Here is a 19,675-nt window from a genome sequence, read left to right on the forward strand (position 1 = left end):
GATTTATTCTATATATTTCTAGGTTAAACTTGGATTCCCTATTGTGGCCCCGCCCTACCCCCGGGGGTCATGATTTTAACAATTTAATATCTACACTACCCAAGGATGCTCCCACATAAGTTTCAGCTTTCCTGGCCAAGTGGTTCTTGAGAAGAAGATTTTTAAAGATTTATTCTATATATTTCTAGGTTAAACTTGGATTCCCTATTGTGGCCCCGCCCTACCCCCGGGGGTCATGATTTTTACAATTTAATATCTACACTACCCAAGGATGCTTCCACATAAGTTTCAGCTTTCCTGGCCCAGTGGTTCTTGAGAAGAAGATTTTTAAAGATTTGTTCTATATATTTCTATGTAAAACTTGGATTCCCTATTGTGGCCCCGCCCTACCTCCGGGGGGTCATGATTTTAACAATTTAATATCTACACTACCCCAGGATGCTTCCACATAAATTTCAGCTTTTCTGGCCCAGTGGTTCTTGAGAAGAAGATTTTTTAATGACCCCACCCTATTTTCGTATTTTCTTGATTATCTCCCCTTGGAACGGGTCTTGGCCCTTGATTTTAACAATTTAAATTCCCTTTCACCCATGGATGCTTTGTACCAAGTTTGGTTAAAATTGGCCCAGTGGTTCTTGAGAAGAAGTTGAAAATGTGAAAAGTTTACAGACGGACGGACGGACGGACGGACAGACGGACGGACGGACGACGGACACCGGGTGATCAGAAAAGCTCACTTGAGCTTTCAGCTCAGGTGAGCTAAAAATGACTGAATCTGAAATTATAGCTATTGATTCAATCTGCAAATGCCTTATAAAGGAAAGAGGGCGTAAAAGGTGAGGACAATTCAATCTCCCGCTCCGAGACATTATATTTCTCAATTTCCAAAATTCGGGAAAAGTTTTATTTTTCTAAAATTATGTTGTCAGTTATGTCATCTTTAACACGTTTGATTCATCTATTTCATTGCATGACTTAATTGATATTTTTTAAAGTTGACATGCAGTTACACATATTTACCGGAAAATGGTCATGGCTACAAATTGTTTTTTTAATATAAATGGGTCAGGTCTCCATTCCACATTAATTTCTAAAAGATTGAAAAGTAAATGTAAATTCTATTTTACATTTCAAAAAATGGAGTCCGAAACCATTCAATATAAAGAGCGATTTATGGAAAGATATTTAATTCAACAACACGATTTACCTAAAGCACTCTATCATACATTGATGACAAAAAGCCCTCGTAACGTAGTGGTTAACATATTCAGGTTAAGAGAAAAAATCGGTATTATGCCCAACATTGAGCTTTGGATAGAGTTCGAATCTTGTGAGAGTTTTTCTCACACATCTTAAAACAAACCTAAGTGAAAAATGAAATTATATAATCAGTAAGTTATTTAATAAACTAAAAGAGGCAGATATGTAAAAGATGACTCTGACAAGGCAATTATTGAAAAACGTCTTAACATGAATTCTGACACTAAGAGTTGAAATTATTGTTGTCTCAAAGTGGGGATTGTCCTAGCCTTGGACACCTCTATTCTAAAACCATAAAACAGTAAATAATTGTGCCCCCATTAAATATTAAACCTTGAATTTGGTGAAAATTAGTGTACAGAAAATTAGATATGCACATGCATTTCATCAAAGTCTAGAAGTAGTACTGTACAAAGAAATAGCATTTTATTTCTGACATGGCAGCTAGATACATATATTCCTCTCTCCAATCAACACCCCCCCCCCCCCCCCTTCTTGTAATACAAAACAATAGATGAACAAATCAAATGCAATATCTCACGGGAATCAGACCGAGTGAAAAATCTTAGGGAAACTTTAATTTTATTTTATTAAGTTTTCTTTTCAACCAAAGTGTTACATAACAATCAGTCAGTACTTGTGCAGGCTGGAACCCCCCCCCCCCCCCCCCCCCCCCCAAAAAAAAGGAAGAAGAAACGGTTTTGTATTCAAGTCGTCCGCCTTAAAAGGGGAGGAAGGGGGCTCTGAACTTGACATAGTAATTTTAAGTAAGTGTAAAAGATATATTTAAGGGACTCCGATCCTCAGCCAGGAAGGACAACTCTTTAATCTATAATTTAATTCAAAAAGTCTCAAAATGAAGCTTGAAAATTAAATCTTTTCATGCAACAATTTTCATTATATATCTCTCAATGTGTTTCAAAGTTCTGTGAAGTTCTCAGAAAGGTCTAATAAAAAGTTGAGTTTTTTACCCCGTAATAGCAATTTAAAATTACATATATCAAGAAATTTATGTTCATTTTAATCTTCCCATAGATATCAATGTTTATTAACATGATATGAAATTATAAGTGTTTTATGGTGCTTTGCAATGACAGGAGAATCTTTATACACTTTGCATTGTAAAATGATCAAAGTTAATAAAAGAAATTAAAGTACATTATGTATGTATTAAAATTGTGGAATTTCTTAAAAAAGCCTGGATACCTATGATTTTTATTTTTAAAATGTGCTAATATATCAAATTTGAATTAGAAAATGTATAGCAGGTGTTTTTATTCGCAATTCCTGAAAATATATTTGAGATTTACTAATTTTCTCTATATAATATGATTAACTTGAAAGATGAAGTTTGAAGAATTATTGTGGGAAAAAACATGTTACTTTGAAAATTCAGAGACATTTTTGTGAGCATTTTCAAATAGTCAATGCTTGATTTTCTGAACCTGAGGATCGGAGTACCTTAAAGACCAGTTTTTCTGAACTAGGGTGTTGTATGCCTTACTATTGCCAATTTACACTGAAAGATAGATAAATATTGATAAATTGCGGCTTTATCCCCTAAACAATATTGTACGTTTACGTTCTTTATTCCTGCTAGTCTTGGAATTTTGTGTGGGTTCGTGCCCGTGGCTGCAACCCTCACCCCCAATATTTCTTCCTAGGACCTTCATAGCTCTAATAATGCCTGAAAAAAGAGGATTTGCTTTCCTTGAAGAATTAACCCAAAAGCTACATGTAATCAGTATGAGTATTAATTTAAAAAAGAAAACCAGAAGTCTCTGTCGAGACTGAAGCTCTACTGGTTTGAACTTATAGCAAAGGAAGAGAAAGTACTGAAGCAGCTGGGATTTGAAACTTTATAAACAGCATTAAATAGAACTAGTGCTAATTGTAACGGGAACCGTTACAGATGTTCCCCAAACGCTCCCCAACTCCCTCTTGGTGCCATATTCCGTGAAAGCTTCATTAAATAACACAAACTCAATGCATTTGAGACTTTAACAACGTTAACCCAGAAGTGTACCAAGTTCCTTCAAATTTTAGCAATTCACGCGTGCGCATGTAGATGCATGTGCGTAATGACCATATCTTCTTGTCTACACAATCTTTATATTTTTGTATATTAAATATTTAGGTATTTAATCCAAAAGTATCAAAAAATACGCTCATTTAAGTGTATTTTTGATTTTACTCATTTCACGTGCACGCACGTGCATACATGAGCATGGTGACCATACCTTCTTGTAGAAGTCCATTACATCTATCTATGTTCTAAATCCCACCCCGTTTGGTTGCAAACCAAGGGAGTTATAGCTGTTTAAATTTTCAGCCAATCAGATTGCAGCGCACGTACACGCACGTGTATGCATGTGCAGGGTGACCATACCTTCTTGTAGAAGTCCATTATATATATCTATGTTCCAAATCCCATCCTGTTTGGTTGAGAGAGGGAGTTATAGCCATTTAAAGTTTAAGCCAATCAGATTGCAGCGCACGTGCATGCACGTGTTTTCATGATAATTGCTATATATCTTGTTGTAGGATATCCTAATGCATGGCTATGTTCAAAATTTCGAAGGATGTCGTCAAAAAACAAGAAAGATATTGAGACTTTAGTTTCAATCAATCAGAGCGAAGCGCACGTGCATGCGCGTGAGATCTTGCTCTTTTGACCATGTCATATTGTCTATGCTACTAATATATCCTTATATTATGAGTTTCAAAGCATTTCATCAAAAATGTAAAGAGTTACGCCTATATCAATTAAATCGGTCATTTCACGTGTTGCACGTGCACACTCTTGCAAGCACGTGCGCGCAAAATGACCTTCGTTCCGCAAATCTACATAGCATGCCTACTGACCCTAAAAAGGTTTTATCTAAGTCGGATGTGTAGTTTACAAGATCACTCCCGGACAAAAAAGTACCCAGGAAGAAGAAGAAGAAGAAAAATAATAATAATAAGAAACAGAGTAAAAACAATATGTTCCCCAACTTCGTTTGGGGAACATAATAATGATCGTTGATAAAGTCTCTTTATGTTCTTAGTGTAGTCTACTTGTGTGCCAAGTTATACTGAAATCAGACCAAAACTGTAGGAGGAGTAGCATTTTGAAACAATTTTACAGACATTTCTATTTTTAGTAACCACGGCAACACCGTTCATCAAAATTAAAATTCGATACACAGAATTATGTATCTTAGTGTATTCTACTTGTGTGCCAAGTTATATTGAAATCAGACCAAAACTGTAGGAGGAGTAGCATTTTGAAACAATTTTACAGACATTTCTATTTTTAGTAACCACGGCAACATCGTTCATCGAAATCAAAAACCGATACATAGAATTATGTATCTTAGTGTAGTCTACTTGTGTGCCAAGTTATACTGAAATCAGACCAAAACTGTAGGAGGAGTAGCATTTTGAAAGAATTTCACAGAAATTTCTATTTTTAGTAACCACGGCAACACCGTTCATCGAAATCAAAAACCGATACACAGAATTATGTATCTTAGTGTATTCTACCTGTTTGCCAACTTATACTGAAATCAGATCAAAACTGTAGGAGGAGTAGCATTTTGAAAGAATTTCACAGAAATTTCTATTTTTAGTAACCACGGCAACACTGTTCATCGAAATCAAAAACCGATACACAGAATTATGTATCTTAGTGTAGTCTACTTGTGTGCCAAGTTATACTGAAATCAGACCAAAACTGTAGGAGGAGTAGCATTTTGAAACAATTTTACAGAAATTTCTATTTTTAGTAACCACGGCAACACCGTTCATCGAAATCAAAAACCGATACACAGAATTATGTATCTTAGTGTAGTCTACTTGTGTGCCAAGTTATACTGAAATCAGACCAAAACTGTAGGAGGAGTAGCATTTTGAAAGAATTTCACAGAAATTTCTATTTTTAGTAACCACGGCAACTACGTTCATCGAAATCAAAAACCGATACACAGAATTATGTATCTTAGTGTAGTCTACTTGTGTGCCAAGTTATATTGAAATTAGACCAAAACTGTAGGAGGAGTAGCATTTTGAAAAATTGTTTACAGACAGACGGACAGACAGACAGACGGACAGACGGACGGACGCCGGACGCATTACTATCGCATAAGCTCTTCTGGTCTCTGACCAGTAGAGCTAAAAATTAATGTGTCTTTATTTATTTCATAAAACGTTTTATGTCGTTTCTGGTATTTAGTGAAAACTTTACTTTCAGTTCTCACCTGCTGTAGACCATATGATATCTTCCTGATTGTAGTTCGAATAGGCTGATATATCAATGTATACAAACATGGTTTAAGGAAAAGCCATGGTTTTAACTGAGGATGAAGATGTAGAATTTTACGTGTTATAATTATACATGTAAGTGCGTATTTCGTGTTGTCCATATTACTGAGCAATGCCAAACAATAACAATACGTCAATAGCGAATATGACTTTGAATATATTCAGTATTTGTACACAACTTCAAAATTAATGTTTTTTTTAAGTTTCTGTAGCTCCTATTTAGTATTTTTTAATGTATTCTTTTCTTTTGCTGATACATGATACATACGTTTTATACGCATGACTTCAAAGAAAAGTCCGAAGATATTTGTTTACCTCCTGTGGGATCAACTAATCAAAGTAAACTGCCCCCCCCCCCAAAAAAAATTAAATAGTTGACCTATACACCTACTAAAGAGTTAGTGAACAACTAACCAGAAGTCTCTGTCGAGACTGAAGCTCTACTGGTTTGTACTTATAGCAAAGGAAGAGAAAAGTACTTAAGCAGTTGGAAATTGAAACTTTTCAACAGCAATAAATAGAATAATGATCCTTGATTGAGTCTCTTTATGTTCTTAGTGCAGTCTACTTGCATGCCACATTTATATTATAATCAGACTAAAATTGTATTTGGAGTAGCATTTTGAAAGAATTTCACAGAAATTTCTATTTTTAGTAACCACGGCAACACCGTTCATCGAAATCAAAAACCGATATACAGAATTATGTATCTTATTGTAGTCTACTTGTGTGCCAAGTTATATTGAAATCAGACTAAAACTGCAGAAGGAGTAGCATTTTGAAAGAATTTCACAGAAATTTCTATTTTTAGTAACCATGGCAACACCGTTCATCAAAATCAAAAACTGATAAACAGAATTATGTATCTTATTGTAGTCTACTTGTGTGCCAAGTTATATTGAAATCAGACCAAAACTGTAGAAGGAGTAGCATTTTGAAAGAATTTCACAGAAATTTCTATTTTTAGTAACCACGGCAACACCGTTCATCGAAATCAAAAACCAATATATAGAATTGTGTATCTTAGTGTAGTCTACTTGTGTGCCAAGTTATATTGAAATCAGACTAAAACTGTAGGAGGAGTAGCATTTTGAAAGAATTTCACAGAAATTTCTATTTTTAGTAACCACGGTAACACCGTTCATCGAAATCAAAAACCGATATACAGAATTGTGTATCTTAGTGTAGTCTACTTGTGTGCCAAGTTATACTGAAATCAGACTAAAACTGTAGGAGGAGTAGCATTTTGAAAGAATTTCACAGAAATTTCTATTTTTAGTAACCACGGCAACACCGTTCATCGAAATCAAAAACCGATACACAGAATTATGTATCTTAGTGTAGTCTACTTGTGTGCCAAGTTATATTGAAATCAGACCAAAACTGTAGGAGGAGTAGCATTTTGAAAAAATGTTTACAGACAGACAGACGGACAGACAGACAGACAGACAGACGGACGGACGATGGACGCATTACTATCGCATAAGCTCTTCTGGTCTCTGACCAGTAGAGCTAAAAAAATCGTAGTATGATACTTTTTTGTGAAAAATGTGTAATATTCTAACAAAATCTATAACCATATAATTTACAAGGGGCAAAAGGGTTAAAACTGAGGAAATTCGGATTTTTTTGGAAATGTTCTTTTTAAGGGATGAGCACACTTCTGCCCCACAAAATTTTTTTCATGAATAGAAACCTTTTGATGTTAGTTTTAAACTGAACCCTAAATAAATTTGGGGCAGGCCTGTGCTCTATGTAAAATTTGACTATTTAGCCCCCAAAATGTGATAAATCAAGCAAATTCCTGATTTTCTATGATTTTGGGGCTATAGATCTCAGGTATACAAGTATGGAACTCCAAGATTTTTTCCACTTTGATAAACTACAATACCTAGACTACCTTTTAAGCAAAAAATTTTTGGCCAAAACTTCAGTTTAATTTTAACCATTTTACAGGGCATATTTTGACCCTTCGTGGGCCAGGCTCTTTGAATTCAGAAATTAAAAGAGGTTTAAAAGGTAAAAATATACTTTTTAGGAAACTTTTCAAACAAATCATTATGAAACTGAAATTCTCATGTTTTCTCATATTTCTACTTGAAAAATCGTTTCAATCTCTTGAAGGAAAGCTTGAAATTTTGTGCTGCAATCCTAAATGTACAACATTGGTACAAGAAGCCATATAAAATGTTTTGAGGGATTACATGAAAAGGAACTTTTAATTTTAGTACATAATTGCATTATGAAATTTAAAACCAAAAGACCTCCATTTAAATATATGAATTTATTGTCTTGGCATAAGTTATGAACAAATGCTGGGAAAAAACTTACTGTTACAGTACATACAGTAAAACTCGGTTATAATGAAGTCACCGAGACCTATGAAATTACTTCACTATATCTGTATAACGCTATACTGTAAACCAACTTTTATTCTCATGCAAGAAATATCAGCGACCTAGTCTAACTCACGAATATTAATCGCCGCTATCCATTCATTTTCTTTAAGTATTTTATTTGTTGAGAAAGTTTCATCAGTCGCGAAAATTAATCGCCATGGATTGATTTCAAATTGACGAATCAATAAGGAATTCATTAAATTTATATAGCTGGGGACCCAAAATAACTTTGCTTTATCCGTGAATTCGCAATACCTATGTTTGTACTAAACAAGTTTTACTTTACCAGTTTTTATGGCAAGATGGTGGGATGAAATGGAAATTCCACAGCATCTAGCTGGGGTCTTAACTCCAAAGACAAGTACATTTATTTTCATTTTGTTTTGTTTTAATACCAGTAACTACTTTTCGTCAAGTATATCTTATAAATATAGTTCTAAAGCCCAGTACAATACCTGAGCAAGAAACCCACATAGAGCCAAATTGGATTATGAATTTATATATGTCAATGAATACGCAGTTCTAGGACAAAAGAAACAGAAACTTTTAAATTCAAATATAAGATATTGATAAAATTTAAAATCCACTCCACAACATCAAATAGTTATCTATAAATTAAATTATGTCAATAAGCAAAATAACTTTTAAAATACCCCCCCCCCCCATTCCCCCAAAATATAAATATAATATAAACATATAATTTATACTGCTGGCCTATAAATGCATGTTTGATAATATTGAATATGAATATACTAGACCTAAACGCACATAAAATTCACTATTGATTTCTTTATCAATAAATCTTCAAATAGCAGTGTGTGTAATAGCTTAGTATGTTACAAGCTTACAAAACCTCATTATGTTTGTGCAGACACCCAGCACTTGCGAGTCAGCAGTCGATGAAACACAATACTTCGTCTCTTGATTTTTTTTCTTCTTCAAATTTTGATAACATAATCATACTTTCACTACATGCATTCTGGGTGTTTGCTTTCAGAAGGCATAAGTTCCATTCTTTTCAGAAATTCCTGATAAGCTAACACTGGCCTCTCCAATGTTATTAGAATGGAGGGGTCTGAAACTTATTAAGTCTACTTCAGAATAAACTTGTTTACAATGGGATTTTTCTTCACAAAAGAAGAATGTCAGAAGCAATATTTGAAAATAAAGATAAAAATAAATTTTCATTACAGATTACCTGCTTGCTTTATTATTTTACAAATCCCTTCATATTTATGTGTTGTTAAACATTGATTCTTTTCATACACATTTAAGAGTGCAACTAATCCTTTATAAAAGCTATGCATCATCAAACTGTATGATTTTTTTTTTACACTTTACTTTTCTCTTTTCAATCATAAATAATTTATTATAGTAACTTAAAAACTTGTTTAGTATAAAGACAATTACAGTAAAATTAAGTTAGTTAGGTTTTTTTTAGGGGGGGGGGGGGGGTTCATGAAAAATTTCTCAATAAACTAGTAAATTTCAAAATTAAATCAGAGTCTGATATATGGTAACTAGTGTCAGATGGGAATTGGCAAGAATTTCATAATCAATGATTGTTACTATAATATGTAAAGTTGTAAACTAACAAATTAATGATAATAATCAGACATTTAGAAAGTCTATCAATTTATACAACTTTAATTAATTGATATTGTTAAATTATAATTGATGACTACTAGGCCATACCAATTTAATTTCTTGTTCATCGGACATTTGATGAAAAAATGTAAGAGCAGGCAAGTGACTAAAAACTAATTTTACTTTTTAGTAGGCAAAATTTACAGCGGAGCATGAAAAAATTAGTGCGGGAAATTGAAATTAATATTATTTGTATATTTTTGTTTATATCAAGTGTTTAAATTTAATTGGTGTGTCCCTAGATATAATAAATTTCCAGACTAGTATAGATGAATAAAAACTAATTTTGTGTCCTTTGAATATTAAAAATAGCAATATTTCTTTATTACCTTTTATTACATCACCAGGTTTGGAATTTTGCATCATACCAAAGCCATTTGAATTATGCTAAGCCACAGACTTTAAAATTTTCAGGTCTCTTTATATGTGATTTTCTTTTTCTTTCCGGATTCTTCAGTTTCACTGGCATTATTTTTTAGAATTCTAGCTTCTGTACTGCAGAGTTTTTATTCCAGAAGTTTATTCTTAGCGACATATGCCTGCCCTCTAGTCCTTGTAAACATTAGCCATTTCGATTTTTTTTTTTGGCCAAAATCTGAAACTCTGCTCACTTATTATGAACAAGCCTAATATATAAACAATCACATATCACAAAAAAATAAGAAATGGCATACCCTTAATTCTCTGTTTCAATTACTTTTGCCATTTCTCGTTTAAAAAAAAAACAAGCACTGAATTTGTTATATATAAAATGTTGTATTAATGACCAAGTCCGTTTATAATTTAATATTCCACTTGGAGCTAAGCAATTAGATGCTGACTCCCTTAAATAACCTAAAATTAGCTCTGATATTTTAATATGTTAAATCTATAAATAAAAATCCTTGCCCGCATGAGGCAGTGGTTAGAGCGTCTGTTTTAGAGTCGCGTAGTAAGGAGTTGATCCTAATATTGTGGGTTCAAATCCCACTATGGAACAAGTTACATGGAGACCAGTCCTCCAGGAGAGATCATATAAGCTGAGGTTAACTGCGAGTTTTAGCTGCAGCAGAAGGATTCAGATATGGTGTACAAAATCACAAATGTATTTGACCTAACAGAGTCTATATTTAAGCACATAGCACATTATGAAAATTTGTTTGCAAGCACCGTTGCAGTTATGGGACCATATCTTTCACCTTTTGATCCCCTTTCTATGTTATGAATGCCATAGATTTCCATTTTGAGGGATTCACTAGTGTGCAAAAAACTTGTTCAATGTTAATATTAACTTTATAAACTGTAACTTATGAACTTGTTATAAAATGCTTAATAGCCAAAAGTGAAAAAGAATGTTTGTTTCTTGTTTAATATCATACGCTGTAAACTTGGCAGTTGGTTTACAACTAAAAAAAAAAAAACAAACAAAAAAAACAGTCAAAATTGGAGTTACAGCCCTTTCATTATGCATAACTGTCAAAATCATGGAAATGTAATAAAACATTGAAAAGGCTACACTCTATTAAGACAACAAGGAGATTAATTCATTATTTAAAGTAAAAATACATCAGAGAAAACTAAACGTTAAATAAAAATGAAAGAAAAAAAAAACTTTTGTCTGTTCTAAAGAATTTTTCTCGTGCCTTGACCCCGAGCATGGTTGTCTCGGGTCAATTTCTAAAATCCTGACAAACAACGTTAACCCTCGACAAAACAGGTGATAAATTATCGCCTTACTTACATTTGGGGGATTCAAATACTGCTACTTTTCTATTTGGGCGCCAGACAGTCACTTTACCATATTCAGGTGTTCTGCGACCTCCTGAACTATTTTAAAGATGGCGGTGAAATCCTCTAAGTGACGTAATTTTAGCAACAGGAGAATTTCCGGAAGTCGGTTTAATAAAAGCGCGCGAAAACAAAAAACCAATATTGCAAAACAATCTGGCAATCAAAAATTGCATTTATCTTGTTAAAAATAAATAAAATCAATTTTAGATATAGACAATAAAATATAAATATGTAAAAACGAATGGTACGACGCACCTGGTATCATTAACTGTTTCTCTTCAATCATCATACATGTTTAAAAGTAAACTTAGTTTAATTTCCACATTTCTCTCTAATTTATAGCAGATTTTCATGTAGGTTTTTAAAATTAATCCTTTAATATTTAATTGATGTATTATTATAAACATATACAGCAATTTATAATGTTAAGCCAAATTATCAAATAAGACCACAAGAGTTATCCTTCTTTGAACAAATTCAAAAGAACTCATTGATAGCACACAATTAATATCTCTTTCATCAAATTCAATTTTTCGAAACCTTTGATATTTTTATAGGATACAAAATCTCTCTAAATATATTATTTTTTCCGACAATAGATTGAAAGTTAACATTTTAGCAAGCAAATTCAAAGAATTATGGTCCCCCATTTTCGGTGTCTTTGTGGGTGAGATTTCATTTTTATGGCATATTGTGTTCTATCATGTGTCATTCAGTTGATTTGAAGTTGATTTTTTGGAAAATTAGGTCAATCGTGAAGGTCAAAATTAAGGGGTCAGAAATCATAGCATGCTCGGAAATATTTTGACACAGGTGATGCACTTGTCAATATGAAAGCCCTATCTCTTCTCAATCAAAAGTTATAAGGAAAAATTAACATTTTCGAAAAGTTGGTCTAACAGGTCAAGATCACAGGGTAAAAAATCATAGTGTATTTACAAAGGTCTTGTCACGGGCAATACACAGGTTTAATATGAAAGTCCTATCTCTTCTCATCCAAGAGTTATGACGAAGGTTAAAGTTTTTGAAAAGTAGTCAAACTTCAAGGTCAAGGTCACGATATAAAAAATTAGAGTGTATAGAAAGGTCTTGTCACAGATAATATACATGCTTAATATGAAAGCCCTATCTCTTCTTATTCAAAAGTTATGACCAATTTTAAGTAATGTTTAATTTTTTAAAAGTATGTCAAACTTCAAGGTCACGGGGTCAAAAATCATAGTGTATTTTTAGAGGTCTTGTTACAGGTAATTATACATGTGTTATGTGAAAGCCCTATCTCCTCAATCAAAAGATATGACCAAGGTTAAAGTTTTTGTGACGGACGGACAGACTGACAAACGAACAGACGAATGAGATCTAATGTCCCCTAACTTTCGCGAAAGCGGGGAACAAAAAATGGGTAACGTCAGGTGCCTGCATGTGCGCCAAGGTTAAAGTTTGGATTTTTATTCCCCCGTAAACGAAGTTTCAAGGCAAATAGTTTTGTCGTGACCGTCCGTCTGTCTAGCTGACTGTTTCTTTCTGTCTGTCTGTTTGTCCGCAAAAACTTTAACCTTGCCCATAACTTTTGATTTAGTGGAGCTATGACTTTCATATTTCACTTGTGTATTCCTTGTGACAATACCTTTCTTTGGGTATCACCAAATTTGACCTTGTTCTTGGAGTTTGACCCAATTTTATACAAAAATTCCAAACTTTTACTTTAGCCATATCTTTTGAACAGGAGATACCAGGACTTGTATACTTCATACATGTATTCTTTGTGGAAAGACCTTTCGATGGATACCAACAACGTTGACCTTTTGACCTTGGAGATTTCCGTACTTATGAAAAAAACTTTAACCTTGGGAATAACTTTTGAACGGTAAGAGCTAGTGCTTTCATACTTCACATATGTAATCCCTGTGAGAAGACTCTTATTGGAGAACAAGAACTTTGATCCTTTGACCTTGACCTTGGAGTTTGACCTACTTTTGAAAAGCAAACATTGACCATAACTTTAAAAGGCTTAGGGCTAATGCTCTCATACTTTCATATTTAATCCTTGTGACAAGACTTTTCATTTGATATCAAGAACTTTGACCCTTTTACCTTGACCTTGTAGTTTGACCTACGTTTTAGAATTTTAACCTTGGCCATAACTTTTGAAGGGTTAGGGCTAGGGCTTCTATACTTCACATATGTATTTTTTGTGGCAAGACATTAGATACCAATTACCTTGAACTTTTGACCATGACCTTTGAGAATTCGGTACTTATAACAAAAACTTTAACCTTGGCCATTACTTTTGAACGCCAAGGGCTAGTGCTCTCATACTTCACATGTGTAATTCTTGTGAGACGTCCCTTCATTGGATACCAAAAACTTTGACCCCTTGACCTTGACCTTGGAGTTTGACTTACTTAAAAAAAACCTTGACCATAACTTTTGAAGGGTTAGGGTTAGTGCTTTCATACTTTTCATATTTAATCCTTGTGATAAATCCTTTCATTTGATACACAGGTACTTGTGGACAGGACCCCCCCCCCCGATATTCAACCCCTGGGCTTATTGGACATTTTTTTCAAAAATAATATTTATTACACTTATTCATCATGTGTACATAATGAAATGATCGTCAAAACCCCAAAACAATCGCTCCACAAAAAAAATACCCCACTATACATTATAAGGGAGAAAGGTATGCCACTCCGGTTTGAAATTTCCCTAAGTAAAAGCAACAGAAGTGCATAGAGAATGTATGATAACACCCGAGAGAGATTATTACGTCAGCAATCGGCAATCCTCGGCTGACTCCGCTTCGCTCCATTCAAACCTCGGATGTGATTAGTGGAGGAATACGCAACAGATCCTTATATTTCTCCGCCGGAAACTGCCTTATCACTCATTTCATATTTCGCTCTGCATAACGTTCTTCGTAAATGTTTCTTAATTTGTGCAATTCTTTATCGTAAACAGGTTTTGATTACATTCCCATGTTAATAGGCTTTGAAAGCAAGAAGAAACTGTTGAGTGTGCCAAAAAATAACTCCGATCTCAAATGTATGACATTTGAAAGAAATTCAAATAAGATCACATGACTGAATCGGCAAGATGGTAGATCACCGTTGACGTCCGAGGTTATGTGCGAGGTCAATCGGAGTTCCTCGGATGACTCGTACCTCGCACATAACCTCGGACGTCAACGGTGATCTTCCATCTTGCTGATTCAGTCATGTGATCTTATTCGAATTTCATTCAAATATTATACTTTTGAAATCCGAGTTACTTTGATGCACGCCCAACACTGTGTTCTTGCTTTCAAAGAATACTAACATTTGGTTGTAATTAACACGAGGAATTACACTGATAAAGAGACCTTTTCTAAGAACTCTAGGCAGAGCGAAATATGAAATGAGTGACAAGGCAGTTTCCGGCGGAGAAATGTAGCGATCTGTTGCGTATTCCTCCACCTATCACATCCGAGGTTTGAATGGAGCGTAGCGGAGTCAGCCGAGGATTGCCGATTGGTGCGAGGTACGAGTCATCCGAGGATCTCCGAGTGTTACGTCAGGCCAAAACTCTCTCGGACGTTATCCTAATAAGTGAAACATTCTGTATGCACTTCCGTTGCGATTACCTAGGGAAATTTCAACGTTCTGACTGGAAAACTGTTTAAGGAGATAATCCGATATTGTGGGATTCTTACGAGATGCAGAGTTAATTTGATAGCATGCACTAAGACAGAAATATATGTAGAGACGATGTGAATCGACATTTTAGGTTGAAATAAAATAAATACATGTTTTTAAACCCAGAAAGACCAGTGGGGGTACAACGTAAACAAACCGGAGTGGCATACCTTTCTCCCTTATAATGTATAGTGTTTTTTTTTTGGTGGAGCGATTGTTTTGGGGTATTGACGATTTTTTCATATTGTACACATGATGAATAAGTGTAATAAATATACCTTTTGAAAAAAATGTCCAATAAGCCCAGAGGTTGAATATCGGGGGGGGGGGGGGGGGGGGGGGGAGTGGGGGGTCCTGTCCACAGGTACCTGTGATTTGATATCGAGAATCTTTTACCTCTGACTTTGACCTTGGAGATTGACCTACGTTTTATAAAGTTTTAACCTTGGCCATAACTTTTGATGGGTTAGGGCTAGGGCTTCCATACTTCACATATGTATTCCTTTTGGTGAGACCTTTCATTGGATACCAATTACCTTGATCTTTTGACATTCACTTTGGAGATTTCCGAAAAAAAAATTATAAAAAAACATTAACCCCGACCTACTTTCATATTTCACAATTGTATTTCCAGCGAGAATACCGTACTTTGGGTACCAATATATTAAATTTACATTTAAGAAAAGTTTAATCTTCGCTATGTTGCCTTACGGGGGCATCATTGTTTCACAAACACATCTTGTTTTTATGCCCCCTTAAACGAGGTTTCGGGGGTACATAGTTTTTGTCGTGTTCGTCCGTCCGTCTGTCTCTCTGTCTGTCTCTCTGCTTGTTTGTTTGTCCGCAAAAACTTTAACCTTGCTTAACTTTTGATTTAGTGAAGCTAAGACTTTCATATTTTACATGTGTATTCCTTGTGATAAGACCTTTCTTTGGGTACCACCAAATTTGACTTTTGACCTTGACCTTGGAGTTTGACCCACTTTTACACAAAAATTCCAAACTTTTACTTTGGCCATATCTTTTGAACAGTAGATACCAGGACATTTATACTTCACATATGTATTCTTTGTGGAAAGACCTTTCATTGGATACCAACGACCTTGACCTTTTGACCTTGGAGATTTCCATACTTATGAAAAAACTTTAACCTTGGCCATAACTTTTGAATGGTAAAGGCAATGGTTTTCATACTTCACATATGTAATCCTTGTGAGAAGACCCTTCATTGGATATCCAGAACTTTTACCCTTTGACCTTGACCTTGGAGTTTGACCTACTTAAAAAAAAGCAAACCTTGAACTTTTAAAGGTTTAGGGCTAGTGCTTTCATACTTTACATATTTAATGCTTGTGACAAGACCTTTCATTTGATAGCAAGACCTTTGACCCAATGACCTTGACCTTGGAGTTTGACCTACTTATTAATTTTTTTAACCTTGGCCATAACTTCTGAACGTTTAGGACTTGGACTTCCATACTTTACATACGTATTCCTTGTGGCAAGACCTGACCTTTCATTTGATACCAATTACCTTGACCTTTTGACCTTGACCTGGGAGATTTTCGTACTTATGAAAAAACTTTAACCTTGGCAATAACTTCTGAATGCTAAGGGCTAGTGATCTCATAGTTATATATATATATGTAATCCTTGTGAAAAGACCCTTCATTGGATGCCAAGATTTCCAAACTGATGAAATTTTTTTACCCTGGTCTGATTTCATATTTCAGAGCTGTATTTCCAGTGATTCTGCATTTAAGAAAAGTTTAATCCACAGGCACCTGAAGTTACTAATTTTTCTATTAATAAAGAAAAATATACCCTTACCTAATAGTTATTAGGTAAGGGTATATTTTTCTTTATTAAAAGAAAAATTAGTAACGTCAGGCCTAGAAAAAAATATATTTGTTTCCGCTTTCCCGACCGACCCTAATTTATAGTGCCGACCCTAAATATTTTTTTTAATGCTTTTGTCCCATGATGTGCAAGATTTAAACCAGGGAATTATAGCCTCCAACTTTGCAAGCTTTTCAAGACAGAAAGAAGTTTGGGTCACCTTTCTATTATAAGTTAAGTCACAGTAATGCTTGAAAACACCATTTCTTTTGTCATTAATGTTACTTCTATACACGTTTTGATTAAAGAAGCAAAAAAATTTTTTTCAAAAAAAAAAAAAATTGCCTACCTACCTACCCTATATTTTTTCAGCCTGAAAGCGGAAACAAACATATTTTTTTTCTAGGCCTCAGGTGCCTGTGGTCAAAATATCTGTAGATGAAATGAAAATGAGTTCCAAAAGGTAATGTTATTACGATCGACGTCGGTACCTTTTGCCGTGCGGCAGTAGAAAACATAACCATTGTGTCTATAATCTAAGATTTGGGGGTAAATGGTTTTTGCCATGTCCGTCCGTCTTTGTATCTATTTGTCCGTACTATAAATGTTAAACTTTAACCTTGCCCATAACTTTATCTATTCCTTGTGACAAGGTGTGGGTGCTAAGAATTTTGACCTGTTGACCTTGACCTTAGAATTTGACGCAAAAATTAAGAAACTTACTATGGCCATAATTTTTTGAACAGTTAACTCAATGGTTTTCATATTTCACGCGTGTATACATTGTGACAAGACCTTTCGGTGGGTATAAATAATTTTGAACTTTAGACCTTGACATTTATTTAGTGTTTTACCCACTTAAAAAAAAACCTTGGCCATAACTTTTGAACATTTTTTTTTCTAGACCTTGACCTTAGATTTGACCCATTTGAAAAACTTTCATCTTGGTCATTACTTTTGAACTGTAAATACTCGGACTTTCTTATTTCAAATACACGTTTACTAGCATTCATTGACAAAAATACTTTGTATGGGTAAAATGGATAATATCTTTATGTTCTTTTGACCTTAGCGTAAGACTTGCATTTGAGAAATTTCATTTTTGACCCGACACATAATATAAGTGTAAGATTTTTCATATGGAATACAATGTGAATGTATACTAGAAGATAAATTTATGAATGATGAATAAAAATATCTTTGGACCCAGGGTGTATATTCGGGCTGGGGAGGGGGGTGTTCATGTCCACAAGCACCTGTGATAGGAGGTGCACAATGGTACTATCTAAGAAAGAGTCTGCGAAAGCCTCATTAAATTGCATTCACTGGTATACGAGGAGTTGTGTAACAGACGGACGAACATCCCGATCACCACATAACCTCCACTTTTCAATCGGGGGGCATAAAACCCAGAAGTTCCTAACAAGATTGTGGTTCTACTGGTTTGGACTTATGACTATGGCATTGTGTCAAATAAGATAATGATTCTTCGTCTCTGTGTGGTAAGAGGGATATAGTGTTTTTCACTAATCTTTTTATGCCCCCGTAAACGACGTTTCAGGGGTATGTAGTTTTTGTCGAGTCTGTCCGTCTGTCTGTCTGTCTCTCTTTTTGTCTGTTTGTCCGCAAAAACTTAAACCTTGCTCATAACTTTTGACTGGGTTGGGCTATGCTTTCATACTTCACAGGTGTATACCTTGTGACAAGACCTTTCTTTGTGTACCACCAAATTCAATCTCTTGACCAACTGGAGTTTGATCCACTTTTACAACTGAAAATTATAAAACTTTAATCTTGGCCATAACTTTTGAACAGTTTTTGCTAGGGCTCTCATTTTTTTTTTACATGTGTATATATTGTGACATTTCAATTTGTATTAATATGACCTTTTGACCTTGACCTAAGAATTTCACCCACTTTTTAAAAAACTTCCACCTTCGCCATAACTTTTGAACAGTTAGTACTAGCGCTTTCGTATGTTATATGTGTATTCCTTGTGAAAAGACCAGTTTCATATGCACGCCAGATTCACAAAAATGAGCTAAACATAGTTTCACAGTTGATAAACTAGATTTATCGACTGTAAACTATAGTTTACAAACTGTAAACCATGAACTATAGTTAACATTCGTTAACTATAGTTTTCATCTGTAAAACAATATTTAAGGGTTGTTAACTATAGTTTACGAATGCTATCTAAGTTTATCTGTCTGTAATAAAACGTTAACAATGGATTTTGTTGTTAAACATAGATTCACGTCTGCAAACTATAATTTACAATCGTGAACTATTGTTAAGGGTTGTTAATCATAGTTTCACAAATCATGATACTATATTTATCAGATCGTTAACTAAAGTTAAAAGTTGTAAACCATAGTTTACAAATGGTGAAACTGTATATGTTTTGCAATCGCAAATGATTGTTTTCAGTATTTACGGTTCTGAAACATAGATTATCGCGTTAACTATGGTTTTAGTTACAGATGTAAAATATAGATTAACGTTGTTAACTATAGTTTACAGTCCGTAAACTATAGTTTACAACCGATAAGCCTAGTTTATCGACCGTGAAACTATGTTTAGTTATTTTTTTGTAAATTTGGCGTGCCATACCTTCCTCGAGCTCTTGGTACTAACAATTTTGACCTTGAGTTTGACTTGCATTTGAAAAACTTCAACCTTTTTCATAATCGGTGTTTCTCAAATACATCTTGTTATGCCCCCGTAAACGAAGTTTTGGGGGTACATAGTTTTTGTCGTGTCCATCCGTCCGTCCGTCTG

At 34.4% G+C, this 19,675-nt stretch overlaps 1 protein-coding gene across 2 annotated transcripts in view; it reads right to left on the reverse strand.

Annotated features, from left to right (window-relative positions):
* The window catches only part of LOC134228604 (uncharacterized), a 42,691-nt gene extending 31,254 nt beyond the window's left edge, over positions 1 to 11,437 (reverse strand). Inside the window, exon 1 of one of the 2 annotated variants that reach the window (XM_062710271.1) lies at positions 11,332 to 11,437. In XM_062710271.1, coding sequence (XP_062566255.1) covers positions 11,332 to 11,333 — 2 coding nt within the window. In that variant the 5' untranslated portion in view covers positions 11,334 to 11,437. Of the gene's footprint in view, positions 1 to 11,327 lie in introns of both variants that reach the window. The other variant, XM_062710302.1, reaches the window with a different exon arrangement.
* Between the last annotated feature and the right edge of the window lie 8,238 nt (positions 11,438 to 19,675).

The sequence above is a fragment of the Saccostrea cucullata genome, unplaced genomic scaffold, assembly GCF_032062105.1.
Source record: "Saccostrea cucullata isolate Sc308-1 unplaced genomic scaffold, CSIRO_AGI_Scuc_v1 ctg146, whole genome shotgun sequence".
Classification (NCBI taxonomy): domain Eukaryota; kingdom Metazoa; phylum Mollusca; class Bivalvia; order Ostreida; family Ostreidae; genus Saccostrea; species Saccostrea cuccullata.